The following is a 13,925-nucleotide window of genomic DNA, read 5'->3' as shown; positions in this document are numbered from 1 at the left end:
TTCTACAACCTGGGCCCCCGTGAGAAATAAACTAATTAGTTCCTCTCTTGTTGAATAACAGCCTTCCCGAATTTTCCCCTGTTGACTCTCCTAATCTGGGGTCATTTCTTAAGAAACTTAGTTCGGAACCAGTTTCTGAAGATACTTTTAGAGCAAAACTCTCTGAAATGGCGAATATTTCACACAAAACCATTTCTCCCTGGTCTTAAAATGTACGTAGGTATTTCTCTCACCAGAGTTCTCTCTAGTTAAGTTCATCCGTTCAGTTAGCTCATAGACTTTGAAAGTGAAAGATGAGCTAAACCACAATTTAGGAATGATGCTTTCATGATGCTAGGATTGTAAACAATGAAGTGAGGAAATTAAATTGAATAGAACCAAAATATATAATTTGATCTAAGAAGTTTAGTAATGTGATTGAAAAGAACATGGATTAGCACCATACCGTAGACCATTCTAATATAGGAATTGGCAAGCTGGGAGTAATATAAATGAATGATCACACGTATATGGAAAATATTGCAATGAATAAGGTAAGCACTACAGATTCTCTGTAAATAAAGAAAAAAATTGTTTTGAGGACTTCATAGTTCAATGAAATGGATCTGAAATGTTACTTCAGTTTACTGAAATTAAGCCGTGCAGTATTTGATGGGAAATTCAAATATTAACAAACCAATAGCACGTGGGAAAATGAATTTTAGAATATATCCGTTTGTATAGGAAACCTATAACCTACAACAGATGTGGCATATATTTTCTGTAAAAGACCAATATAGTTTAGGCTTTGTCGGCCAAGAGGCAATGTGGAGGATATTATATAAATACCTAGTTTTTGTGTTTTGTTCATTGTTTTGTTTGTACTGCTGGGGATGAAACCCAAAATCTCATGAATTCCAGGAAAGCACTCTACTATGGAGCTATGATATACTGATAGCAAGAGAAAATACAAATTTTCATACATTTATAAGATAGGTGAAATATAATTTTTTTTATTCAGAATGCAATTAAAATACAGGGTTTTTTTTTTTTTTGTAATACAGTTTTTCTAACATGAAGGATGAATTTTATTTTTTGTACCAAGGATTGAACTCAGGGGCATTCAACCACTGAGCCACATCCCCAGCCCTATTTTGTATTCTATTTAGAGACAGGGTCTCACTGAGTTGCTTAGCGCTTCACTGTTGCACTGTTCACTGTTGCTGGCTTTGAATTTACAATCCTCTGTCTCAGTCTCCCAAACTGCTGGGATTACAGGCAAGCACCACTATGCCCAGCATGAGATTCTTTTTACACAAATAACATTTTGTTTGATTTTTACTCTTGGACAGCAAAAGCAGCCATAGACATGTAAATAAGTGGACCTAACTCTGTTCCAATAAAATTTTATTTCTGGAAACTGAATTTTATGTGGTTTCATATGTCACTAAGTCAGGGGTGAGTAAACTACTGTCTACAGATCAAAAATGGCCCATTCCTTACTCAGGTCATACAGAAGCAGGCAATGAGTCAACTGTGGTTTGTAGACAGTAGTTTACTCACCTCTGACTTGGCCAAAAAAACATTAGTGCAAAAGGTGTGCTTGGGAATAAGAATAAACACATATCATGCATTTTGGAGGTGAGAGGATTTTATTTTTTTGTGTTTTATTTATAGATAACAAATACTTACTAACAGAACACAAATATATTTGAAGAACTTTAAGAATTAGGTACAGTTTTGGAAAACAATATTTTGCAATTATTAAAAAAGCACCAGATTTTGAAAGTTCAGCTAAAATGAAATTGTTTTTACATGTAACATTTTACTGTTGTTCTCAGAATTGTTGCCACAGCAACAAAAAGCTGACTCACATACATACTGAGAAGTTAAATTTAAGTTATCAATATCACCTAGCTGATGAGTGATAAAGTCAGGATTTACTCAGTTGACCTGCTTTGAGAGCCTGTATATCTAACTACTGTGCTAGACCATGAATAGGGTCTGGAAAGAAACAGGAAGGAAGAAAGCAGGAGGAAAATATGTACCTAAAGCAAGGGACTAGAGAGTTTCTGGAAGCAGAGAGCAGCATAAGCCTGGTTACATGCCATGGAAACTGAAATTGGTAACCTGGAGAACAGGCTATGGAAAACAAAGTGGTAACCTGGTGCTGGGGGAGGAAGTTTCTGGTTACTTTTTCTGGAGTTATCTCAGTGGCTACATTGGCAGTTCACTGCCTAGAATGTGTTAAGGATTTGTGAGGGGATGAGGTCAGGGTGGGAGAGCTTTCCTTCAAATTATTGTTTTTGCCTCAAAGGGAGGAAGGTGGCAGACTAAGGGAGGTGTTGGGGGAGCAAGGACCTGAGGCAGTCATTACTCTGAAACAAGTGCCTGGTGATGTGTTCTGCCTCTCTGATGTTTCTAAGGAACAAAAACTCCTACCAGAGTTCTGAAGACTCTAGGAAACACTGCTTTCTAGCTGTATTTTAGTATCAATTTTATGCCAGGTTTTTAGGCAAGTTTTACATCAGAAAAAATTGAGGACCCCAGCAGCAACCTTTAGATTTTGAAGATTCTTGTCCTATTTCTTATGATTCACGGTATGCCATTTTCTCCTTAACAAACCTCCCTTAAGTGAGGGTAAAGACAGGATCCCTAACGGGTTAATTTGGAGACAACCACCGAGAGGAATTTCCTAGAGAGCCCAGGAAGTGGCTTTGATTCCCCGAGAGGCTTCCTAGACCCCAGCCTCAACTTCTCTCCTGTGTCTGGACAGCGTTCACTTTCACCCCGAGGACATCCTTTGAGAATATTTATTGTGGGATTAGGGTGGGGTGTAGAGGAGTATGCTGCAAAAGGCACGAACTACTGGAGAGATCTGTGCAGTTGCGCCTCAGGAAAGATCTGGGCCCCTGGTATGAGAGGAGGGAACCATTTCCAGTTTTACTGTCAAATAGTTCCCATCTTTCATGAATTCTCCGAAGATATTCAACGGGAGCTAGAGTGTGATTCAAGCACTGCTTTTGCTCGGGATGGCTAGAGAACGGAGAGAAAAAACTGCGCTGGAAGCCCACTCTGCAGAAGAGCAGATAAGGATTCTGACTGTGAAGGTGGAGAAGGAGGAATTCGCCTCGGTTACCGAGGAGAGCGCACCCGGTAGCCTCGCCTGGGGCAAGGAATGTTCGCGCCAGCGCTTTCGAGCTTTCTGTTATCCGGAAGCCTCAGGCCCCAGAGAGGCGCTGAGCCGGCTCCGGGAACTCTGCCGACAGTGGCTGAGGCCTGAGATGCATAGCAAGGAACAGATTCTGGAGCTGTTGGTGCTGGAGCAGTTCCTGACCATCCTACCTGGGGACCTGCAGAACTGGGTGCGGGAGCAGCATCCAGAGAGCGGGGAGGAGGTGGTGGTACTGTTGGAGTATTTGGAGAAGCATCTGGATGAACCCACACCTCAGGTAGAAAGAAAAGGTTTAGTATCTGAGAGCTGTGGTCTGTGCCTTCCTGAAGATCAGAGCGAGGGGTATTTCTTCAAGATCACTTTTTGTATTGTGAACCTCTGGACCCTTTCTCAGAGTATTTAAATACATAAAGAAAAATATAAAGGATTACAAAAGAATTCAATCATATTGATACACAGTTAGCAATGTGTATGATTAAATGATTAAACGTCCAGTAAAGCTATATATGTGTTTTTTAAACTTAAATGTGCTAAATAATAAGACCTATTTTGATGACAAAGTCTTAATACTGCTTATGTCCCATTGGCTTGTTTAAATGTTACATTTTTCTTAGAGACTAGTAAAAAAAAAAAAGACCATTTTTTTTCCTATACAAGTTCACAGACCACTGGGTTTGAACTTGTTAAAAAATGGATGAACTTTTACCTCCATCTTCTCATCTGTTTTACAATGTTTCCTCTTTATCTTTTCCAGTGTTCTTGTGCAAGTTCTCTCAGAGCCTTCAGTTATCAGGAAACCAAGTTTCTTTACTTGGATCCATTCCACTGAGCTCTGTAACAGTGAAAAGTCATCTGGAGTCTCTTACATTCTTTATAAAGAATGTGGGAAATTCTGAGCCCACATGAGAAAGAAACTTGAAAACTAACTGATGTCTGGAAGAAAATCTGTTGAGTGGTTTGGCCTACTATAATCTTATTTAATCTTATTTACTAGTCTCCTAAGCCCCATAAACTAGATACTATTATCCAGATTTTTTCAGGTAAGAAGAAATATTAGTATTCTTTGAGAATTTAGCACCAGATTCCAAACAGTTTCATAAAAGCACAATTGCATATAATGGGGGAGCACAGAATAATGGTTAAGATTATGGGCTCTTGAATTGTTCTGCCTGAGCTCCTATATTAGCATTGCTGTTTATAAATTAGGTGTCTTAGGTGAGCTACCTAAACTGGACCTCAGTTTTGTAGTCACAAAGTTCTAGCTCTTAGGGTTGTCTGAATTAAGTGGATTAATATTCATAAAGGTCTTAGTGCCTAGAAAGTAGAAATAACATGTAGAAGGCATGATAGAAATGCTTGATGAATGACTTTCAGCCTCCCGGTGGTCACCAGGGGCAAGAACTGCTTTGTTGCAAGGTGGCATTGTTGACACCAGTTCAAGAATCACAAAATAGCCAATTCCAACCAATGAAGGCTCTGCTCAAGCATGAATCTCCTGCATCCCAGCACTTACAAGACAGAGGTGAGTATTATTTTCTGGGCTGGGTTGTATGAATCTACTTTTGTTTTTTACTTTGTAGTGCTAGGTGCATGCTAGGCAAATACTTCACCACAGACCTACATTCCTAGCCTTGGGCTGTATGAATTCTAAAGACTTGATTCAGTTCCTTATACCCACTGACAGTTACTCTTTTTTTTTAGTATTGGGGATTGAACCCAGGGGTGCTTTACCACTGAGCTACATCCCCAGTTCATTTTACTTTTTATTTTATTTTATTTTGGGAAGTACCAGGGATTGAACTCATGGGCACTTGACCACTGAACTACAAACCCAGCCCTATTTTGTATTTAATTTAGAGACAGGGTCTCACTGAATTGCTTAGTACATTGCTTTTGCTGAGGCTGGCTTTGAACTCATGATCCTCCTGCCTCAGACTCCCAAGCTGCTGGGATTACAGGTGTGAGCCACCAAGTCTAGTCCTTTTTATTTTTTGAGGTAGGGTCACAGTTGCTGAGGGTCTCCTTAAATTGTTGAGGCTGGCCACAAACTTATGATCTTCCTGCCTCATTGTCCTGAGTTACTGTAACTACAGGTGTGTGCCACCATGACTGACTGTTGATGTTTACTTTATATGCTGATTACTGATCAACTAAAACAGGAATTTTAAACAATAGTAGAAAGTTTTCCTAACCAAACCTAGACATATTAAATAAGACTTCATTAAACTTGGCACCAGGAAAGAATTTATTTTTAATAACTTAGTGATCTCCTTTCATTTAACATATATTTATGGAGACCTTTTTTATAATAGTCAGTGTTGTTAGCACTGGGAATAGAGTCATCAGTGAGACCAAATTTTTGCTCTGGTGGAGCTCATATTCTAGTAGGGAAGATAAAAATGAATCAATAATATAATTTAAGATATTCACAAGTGCTATGAAGAAAATAAGGTAGAATTTGTAAAGCCAACTAAATTTGTAAAGCCAGAAATGGTAGGACTGTTGCAAATTAAAGAGAATACATCTTCTAAATATAAGATTTGTAATGAAAACAGGGTGAAAATCATTTATCAGGAAGCAACTTTGTGTTCTAGGGGGTTCATTCAGGCAGGTTCCCAGAATGTACAATACTTAGACTTACCATTCAACATATAGTCTTTATTTCCCAACAGAAGTCTTGGCCTAAACCAACTCCTTTTCTGAATCTTGCAGTGTTCATTTCTTATAGGGAAAGTGAGGTTCCTCTCTACTTCTCTGTCTTCTTTATGGGATCAGCCTTATTTTTCTCAGTTTTTCAGAACCTAAGAGGAAAGTACTCTAATACACACTAAAGACAGTTTAACCAAAAAAAAAAAAAAAAAAAAAAACAAAACCCAAAAAACAAAAAAAACAAAACCCCCTTTCTCTTCCCATCAAAACTCAAGACCAAAAGGTCTAAAAATGAAAAGCTTTGTTTTGGTTTTATATTGTATTCACTTTACCATTCCTCCCAAGAATTCTGCCTATGTTTTTTGTGTGTCTGCAGGAGCATACCAGAACTCCTTAGGCCTTTGCACCTTGGAAAGGAACACACTGTATAAACTTCTCAGCAACAATTTCCTAACCCAGTTTTTTTTTTTAATTTTGGGGTACTAGGGATTGAACTCAGGGGTGCTTGACCATTGAGCCATAGCCCTAGCCCTATTTTGTATTTTTTAAAAATATATTTTAGTTGTTGACAGTCCTTTATTTATTTTTATGTGGTGCTGAGAATTGAACCCAGTGACTCACACATGCTGGGCAAGTGTGCTTCCACTGAGCCACAGCCTCAGCCCCCCAATTTTGTATTTGAGACAGGATCTCACTGAGTTGCTTAGCACCTCACTTTTGCTGAGGCTGGCTTTTAACTCATGATCCTCCTACCTCAGCCTCTCGAGCCCCTGAGATTATAGACATGCACCACCCTGCCCTGTTCTAACCCAGTTTTTGATCTTAGATTCCATAAGGCAAGGAGGCTAAACACCAGGGTATATCTTATCCAGAGTTTCTTTCTTTCTTAGTTCTCCAGGTTCCTGGACTTTCTCAGAGAATCATTTGCAGAGAAGATACCCCAGTAGCTGCCAGATCCACTCCACAGTCCCAGGTGAGTTAAAAGCCCTGCCCTTTCTGATACTCCACACACTTTACTATTGGTAGGCTTCCTATTAGGTTCCTCTTTCCCCAGTTCTACCCTACCCCATTCTAAATCCACATAGGATTTGAGTTTTCTCATCTCATCATTGGTTAATATTTGATGCCCACTTAAGAGGCTTTTCCTGTTTTCTTACAGGAAAGGGTTCTCTGTGCTTCCCTTTTCTTTGGTTAGCCCCTTTATCAGTGGGATTTTTTTTCTTCAACAACTAAATATTTCATTGTGATGGTGGTTTGTTTTGTGGGGTGTTTTGTTTTGGCAGTGAGGAGGATTAAATCAAGGGCCTTACACATACTAGGCAAGTGCTCTACCACTGAACTACATTCCCAACTTTGTTTTTTTTTTTGCTTGTTTATTTATTTATTTATTTTTGTGGTGCTGGGGATTGAACCCGGGGCTTTGTGTGTGTGAGGCAAGCACTTTATGAACTGAACTATATCCCTAGCCCTATTTTTAATGTGGTACTGGGGATTGATCCCAGGGTGCTCTACCACACCTATAATCCCCAGCCCTTTTTATTTTTTGAGACAGGGTCTCATGAAGTTGCTGAAGCTGGCCCTGAACTTGTGATCCTTTTGCCTCAGCTTCCCCTAAGTAGCTGAGATTACAGAGTGTGTCACCACTCCCAGAAGGAAGATTTACTAAACCTAGATTTTCATTTCTCAGTCTTTAATGTCCTGCTTGAAGTACTCAGTGTTTGCAGAGTTTTTGTATTTTTTTCTTACCTCAGATCTAGATTTCATTGTATTTTAAAAACCATTAATGTAAATAAGCCCTTACCTGCTCCTTTACCAAAGCATACCACACATCTTTTGGAGAGTTTGGATATGGTTCTACTCCTTTTGTTTTGCCCCTTGTTTTCCAAACCTTTTCACTTTCTGAACTGTTTAGATATTTATATGAAAGTACTTACATCAAATGTAATTGTTTCTTGCCTTTGACAGTTCTTTTAAATAAAGATTTTTTTGAGATAGGGTTAGGTAGGCCCTTTTTAAAGAGCTCCTTTAAAGAATTATGTCTGTTCTTTGCAAGTATCCTGCTTTGGGAGTGATTATAGGCAAGAAGTACTAAGTGGGATTATTTATTGTTTTAGAGGATGCTGAAAATGGAAAATGTGGCCCTGACCTTCTCTCCTGGTTGGACACAGCTGAATTCATCTCAAATGAACCTCTACAGAGATGAAAGGCAGGAAAACTGTGGAAACCTAGTCTCCCTGGGTAAGATTAATAGTCCCTAATTTTTACTAAGGTATCTTTTTTTTCTTTCATTTTGTGTATTAGAACCTACCGGATTGTTAGAATGTGTTTGGAGTATGTTTGGTTTCAGAACCACCATTTCTGAACCCCTGTTGATGGTCAGATGTATAATTAACTCCTAAACCTCTGATCCTTGCTTTCTTCTCTATCATGTCAGTATTCTGGTCAGTTTAAATGAGAGGAAGTAGATACAAACCTTGGTACAGTTGTGGCTCAAGTAGGTGCTCAGTAAATGTTGATTTCCTTTGAATTTCTAGCCCTGACAGAGGAGAAAACCTGAAGGGCCTCTTCAGGAAACAGACCATTGAGTCAAACAGTGTGAAAGTTAGTAGTAACCTCAGACATTAACTACAGACTACACCCTCTTAGAGGTGAGGGTGAAGAAGCACAGAGGGTTATCTGACTTGTCAGAGGTCACACAGCTCATTGATGGCACAGTAGGTGCTCTGACTCAGAACTCCCAGCACCAATGCCTATTCTGTTTGGGGATCCTACTTCTGCCTGAAATAAGAGCAGAAATAACAACTTGTATCATTGATCAGTGATCAATTTCTAAGTTTCTACTTTTGCTGTTTGTTACAGAATGTTTCAGAAATCCTTTTGCTTGGTCTGTTTACGATTGCCTTCTGCTCAGACCTATCGGTATCTAATCCTGGGTCTATGACTCTGTCTTACTATTCTTTCAAGCCTCCACTCCATAAATATTCAATATAGTACTTTGTTTTTGATACTCTTCTTCCACTTCTTTCGTTTCCAGTTGTCTCCTTCTTTCAATGGCCCCATTTCCATTCTCAGGTCTCTTTCCTCTCCAGCATTCCTTTTCCTCCATTATTCCCACCCTTATTTTTGAACTTAAATTCTCATCCTTGGCAAACATATAACTCTGTAATTCTTACCTCATCACTTTTCATCACAGAGCTTTGCTCCTATAATTAACAGTTGTTGGCTTGTTGTTTCAGGTGGTAAAATACAGGCTACAATTCAGGATTTGCCTCCAGCAAAGGAACATCTAGAAAAGCCTGGGCAGAAATTGTACCATCTTGGTGAGGATATTGCACAAATCTCTGCAGGTGCAGAAGCTGGTGAACAGGATGAGGGTGGGTTGCAAAGAAAGCAGAAAAATGCCACAGGGAGTAGGCGACACATTTGCCATGAATGTGGAAAGAGTTTTGCTCAGAGTTCAGGCCTGACCAAGCACAGGAGAATCCATACTGGAGAGAAACCCTATGAGTGTGAAGACTGTGGGAAGACCTTCATTGGGAGCTCTGCCCTTGTCATTCATCAGAGAGTTCACACTGGTGAGAAGCCATATGAGTGTGAAGAATGTGGCAAGGTCTTCAGTCACAGTTCAAACCTTATCAAACATCAGAGAACTCACACTGGGGAGAAGCCCTATGAATGCGATGACTGTGGGAAAACCTTCAGCCAGAGCTGCAGCCTCCTTGAACATCACAAAATTCACACTGGGGAGAAGCCATACCAATGCAAGATGTGTGGCAAAGCCTTTAGGCGTAATTCACATCTTCTGAGACATCAGAGGATCCATGCTGATAAAAATCAGGAGCCTGAGCATGGAGAAGCCTGGGAAGGTCACGGTAGCATGGAAAGCCAGTGGGAAAATGTTGGAACTCCTGTGTCTTATAAATGTAATGAGTGTGAAAGAAGTTTTACTCAGAATAGAAGCCTTATTGAACATCAAAAAATCCATACTGGTGAGAAACCCTATCAGTGTGATGCATGTGGAAAAGGCTTCACCCGAACTTCATACCTTGTTCAACATCAGAGGAGCCATGTAGGGAAAAAAATTCTGTCTCACTGACTATACATGCCAGAGTTGGGGCTTATTTGTAATTCAACTGAAGCTAGCCTGGAGCACTACAGAAATTATAGGCCAGGGCTTTATTTACTAGTGCATCATCATGTGTTAGGAAACAATCTGAGATGAATTATCTTCCACATTCTAGAAATTAGTTGGAACCAAACTTTTTTGAGGAATGTTGTCTGGAAAAGGTAGACTTAAAGTGTTTTATTCTTACCTATTTATTCTTACCATTTAGCCTTCCAGAATAGCTAAATGCCACAGCAGTATTTTTGTTTTCTCCTGGATGGATAATTCTTAATTTGAGGGGCTGCTGCTCTTACCATTCATTTTCCAATAATGAATCCTTCATGAGTAGGTCAGGTTCATGAGGTCTTTTACCCCTCATTGTGCCTTGCATATAGGTGCTAATAAATATTGACTGGATGTACCTGTGAAATGATCTGCATAGCTCTGGAAATCTGTGTCTAGATTTCTGAGAGATTTGTAACTAATGCCATTTGTGTTTGTGTCTGATTCTCAGATTCTAGATTCTGGGTCAATACTATGTATTTGTGCCAAGTATATAGTATTGCCAGATTTGGGGTGGGGGAATCCATATTTCTTCATGAGGATAGTACTAATGGTAAGAATGCTTTAAACAACTTCTTAATGATTAAGATATTGGGAGATGGCTTCATGCATAGAATTGTATTATTGCAATCAGGTTTGCTACTCTTTTGCATTCAGATAAATAAAAATTAATTTATTAAATCAGGTAAAATGATTATGAATTTTTATGTAAATTCTCTAATGTTCAACATCTTCTTTGTCACCTTTTACATATCTTGGGCCTAACCAAGTTCTAAGATACCCTGTATATCCTTCTCCCCCTACTTAAAGTCAACTGCACAAAGGCTTATGACAGCTAAGCTTAAATTTCCTCCAGGTCAGAGCAATCTCATTAAATATTTATAATTATTATTCGTGGCTTCAAAACTTCCCTGTGGGATGGGAATAGGAAAATTGGATTAGTGGCAGGTTATATGACTAGAAACCCAACTGTAGGTAGAAGCACATTGAGAATCTTGAGCTTCTAAAGAAAAGAACTCTACAATATCCAAAGAATCAACATATGAAATCAAGACTCAAAGCTGTGAGTTAAACATGAGAAACAAGACTTTTGTGATATCCCTTATTTTCCACCCAGATCACCTCTGTTATTCAAAGACTGATATCATCTTCTTAGGTGCTTAAGTATATCACTAGCCTCCAGCCTTGCCAGACTATGTCATAAGTGGATTCTGCTTCTGATAACTGCCTGACCATGTTTTATTCACCCAACAGCATAGTGTTCATGTCTGTTCTCAAGTGCCATTTCTGGATTCCTGCTCTGAAGTACTGCAGGCTGATTAGGTACTTTCAAAACAGAAGGGCTCTTCATTTAATAATCCTCTATTATCTTTCGTTGCCTTTATTATCCCCCATTTTATTCCAGTTTAAACTTCTTTAGTTTCCAAATCTGTAGACTTTCTCTACTTAATCTTGTCTAGCTTTTTAAAATTTCATTTTAAATTAACCTTACCAGCTGGCCATTTCCTTTTGTCTTATAATCTTTACATTTTCTAAATTTTTGCTAATCTTAGAATGACTTTTAACATTCAAATTCATGATGGGCTAGTGTTTTAGTCAGCTTTTTCACTGCTATGATTAAAGGATCTGACCAGACAAATTGTAGAGGAGGAAAAGTTTATTTGGAGGCTCACAGTTTCAGAGATTTCAGTCTATAGACAGTAGGATGCATTCCTTGGGATTGGAGGTGAGGCAGAACATCATGGTGGAAGAGTGTGGCAGAGGGAAGCAGCTCACATGATGATGATGATGATAAGAGAGAGAGAGAGAGAGAAAGAGACTCTACTCTCCAGATATAAAACATATACCCATAGCTATGCCCCCAATGAACCACTTCCTCCAGCCATACCCCACCTGCCTCCAGTTACCACCCAGTTAATCCCATCAGGTATTCACTGATTAGGTCATTTCTCCTCCAAACCTTCTTGTACTGTCACACATGTGAATTTTGGGAAACACCTCACATCCAAACCATAATAGCCAGCAACTGTATTTTTTTTTCTTTCTCGTTTGGTACTAGGAATTTAACCCAGGAAAATCTACCACTGACCCATGCCCTCAGCCCCTTTTTAATTTAATTTTGAGACTAGATCTGGCTAAATTGCCCAGGTTGGACTCAAACTTGCAATCCTTCTGCCTCAGTCTCCTGAGTATCTGGGCTTACAGGTGAGTGACATCAAGCTCAGTGGTATTTAACTATTTCTGGAATTACATGAAGAGAGGCATGTTATAGAAACCAGAAAACAATACAAATATAATTCTGAAATTAATAGAGGACCCCTGGACCTCCTTTCACTCTTCTGGCCCTAAAATCTCTGTAGAGGAGAGGAATGTCATAGAAAAGTATTTTTAGTACCTACTATGCTAGACAGTGGAAGGGATAAAACGTACATACCTATATACTTAGGTTTTTATTATGATAAGTTTGACAAGATTTGTAACAGAGAAGATAGTACACTGAGAAATAATCTTATGAGTGGTAAGCTGAAGGCTATAGAAGTTGAGAGAAAGGAAATACTACTTGTGGGGTATGACTAATTATTATATGGATAGGATGACATGTTTAGTTGAAAAGATCATGACTTTGTTAAATTCAGTAAATAAGGCAAGTTTGACGAATTAGGTAAGGGAGCCAGAGCAAAGAGTTTAAACTTCATTCAGGAAGTGCTAGAAAACCACTGACATTTTATGATCAAGATCTTATCTGGGAAACTATTTGACAGTATTATATAATTTCACAAAGTTGTGAAAGTCTGCTTATACAAATAAGAAGTGTTACCTAAAAATGAAATTATTTTACTTTGGGGCATGCTGATACACACCTCTCAGTGACTCAGGAGGCTAAGGTGATAGGATCACAAGTTGCCTTAGCAATTTAGCAAGGACCTAAGCAACTTAGTGAGATTTTGTTTCAAAAAGGGCTGGGGATATAGCTCAGTGGTAGAGCATCCCTGTGTTTAATCCCTAGTACTACAAAAAATAAAAAATTAAAAAATAAAATATTTTGCTGATAGTCTTTTAGATACTCTACTTTTGTATAAGATAAATGTGTCTTTATAAATAAGTGAATTATATTTCTGGCCTTTTTTAAATACTGGGGATTAAACCCAGGGGTACTCTACCACAGAGCTACATTCTCAGTCCTTTTTATTTATTTATTTATTTTGATATAGGGTCTTGCTACATTGCCAAGGCTGGCCTCAAAGTTGTGATCCTTTTGCCTCAGCTTCCCCAGTCACTGGAACTATAGGTGTGCACCACCGCACCCACCTTCTCTAGACTATTTAAAGGATGAGAAAAAAGTCATCTTCAAATAAAATTGAAAATTGAGACCTAGTAAACTGCTTAGCTAAAAAAATAAGCAGCATATAAAGTATAAAACAATACCACTTTTCATGCTTTCTTAAGTTAATTTTAGCATTGGTTAGCTCGCATTCTATTTCATTTCTCCTGGTCTTGGGATGTAGCTCAGTGGTAGAGTGCTTGATTAGCACACACCAGGGCTTGTGTTCAATCTCCAGCACCATAAAAAACCAAATACACAAATTCCATTTCTCCAACTGAAAGCGAGGTAAAAACCCTCTATTTCTCCCCTCTGCTACTTAGCTAGGATGAATGGTTATAACAAAAATAACTTTTGATGAAGAGTCCACTTAGATTGGTTCTTAATTTTGGCAAAGATGTATGTAATGCTGCAGAAGACCTTTTCTGCCTCTTCCTTTGATGGGAGAAAGAATAGTAGGAGTGACAATTTATTTCACAAAGTTGTGAGGGTCTGCTTATACAAATAAGAAGTGTTACCTAAGTACTCTCAAAATGTTAATAATTGATAGATAACTGGAAATCACTTGTTAGCTGAAACCTCTATATTTTGGAATCATAAATGTTTAATAATAAAGACTACCTTTGAAAAGT

At 38.6% G+C, this 13,925-nt stretch overlaps 1 protein-coding gene across 2 annotated transcripts; it reads left to right on the top strand.

Annotated features, from left to right (window-relative positions):
- The first annotated feature begins 2,714 nt into the window (after nt 1-2,714).
- ZKSCAN4 (zinc finger with KRAB and SCAN domains 4) lies at nt 2,715-13,025 on the top strand. 2 transcript variants are annotated; one of them, XM_081294554.1, is made up of 5 exons: nt 2,715-3,431; nt 4,547-4,676; nt 6,694-6,776; nt 7,918-8,041; nt 9,040-13,025. In XM_081294554.1, the coding sequence occupies exons 1-5, from the start codon at nt 3,012-3,014 to the stop codon at nt 9,897-9,899; spliced, it is 1,617 nt and encodes a 538-aa protein (XP_081150680.1). In that variant the 5' UTR covers nt 2,715-3,011; the 3' UTR covers nt 9,900-13,025. The 2 variants fall into 2 exon arrangements, with proteins under 2 accessions (XP_081150680.1, XP_081150679.1); XM_081294553.1 differs by having other exon boundaries at nt 4,529-4,676; nt 9,040-13,024.
- The last annotated feature ends 900 nt before the right edge of the window (nt 13,026-13,925 follow it).

The sequence above is a fragment of the Spermophilus citellus genome (genome assembly GCF_964194105.1).
Source record: "Spermophilus citellus genome assembly, chromosome: 5".
Lineage (NCBI taxonomy): Eukaryota > Metazoa > Chordata > Mammalia > Rodentia > Sciuridae > Spermophilus > Spermophilus citellus.
This window is presented reverse-complemented; position numbering and strand designations above follow the sequence as displayed.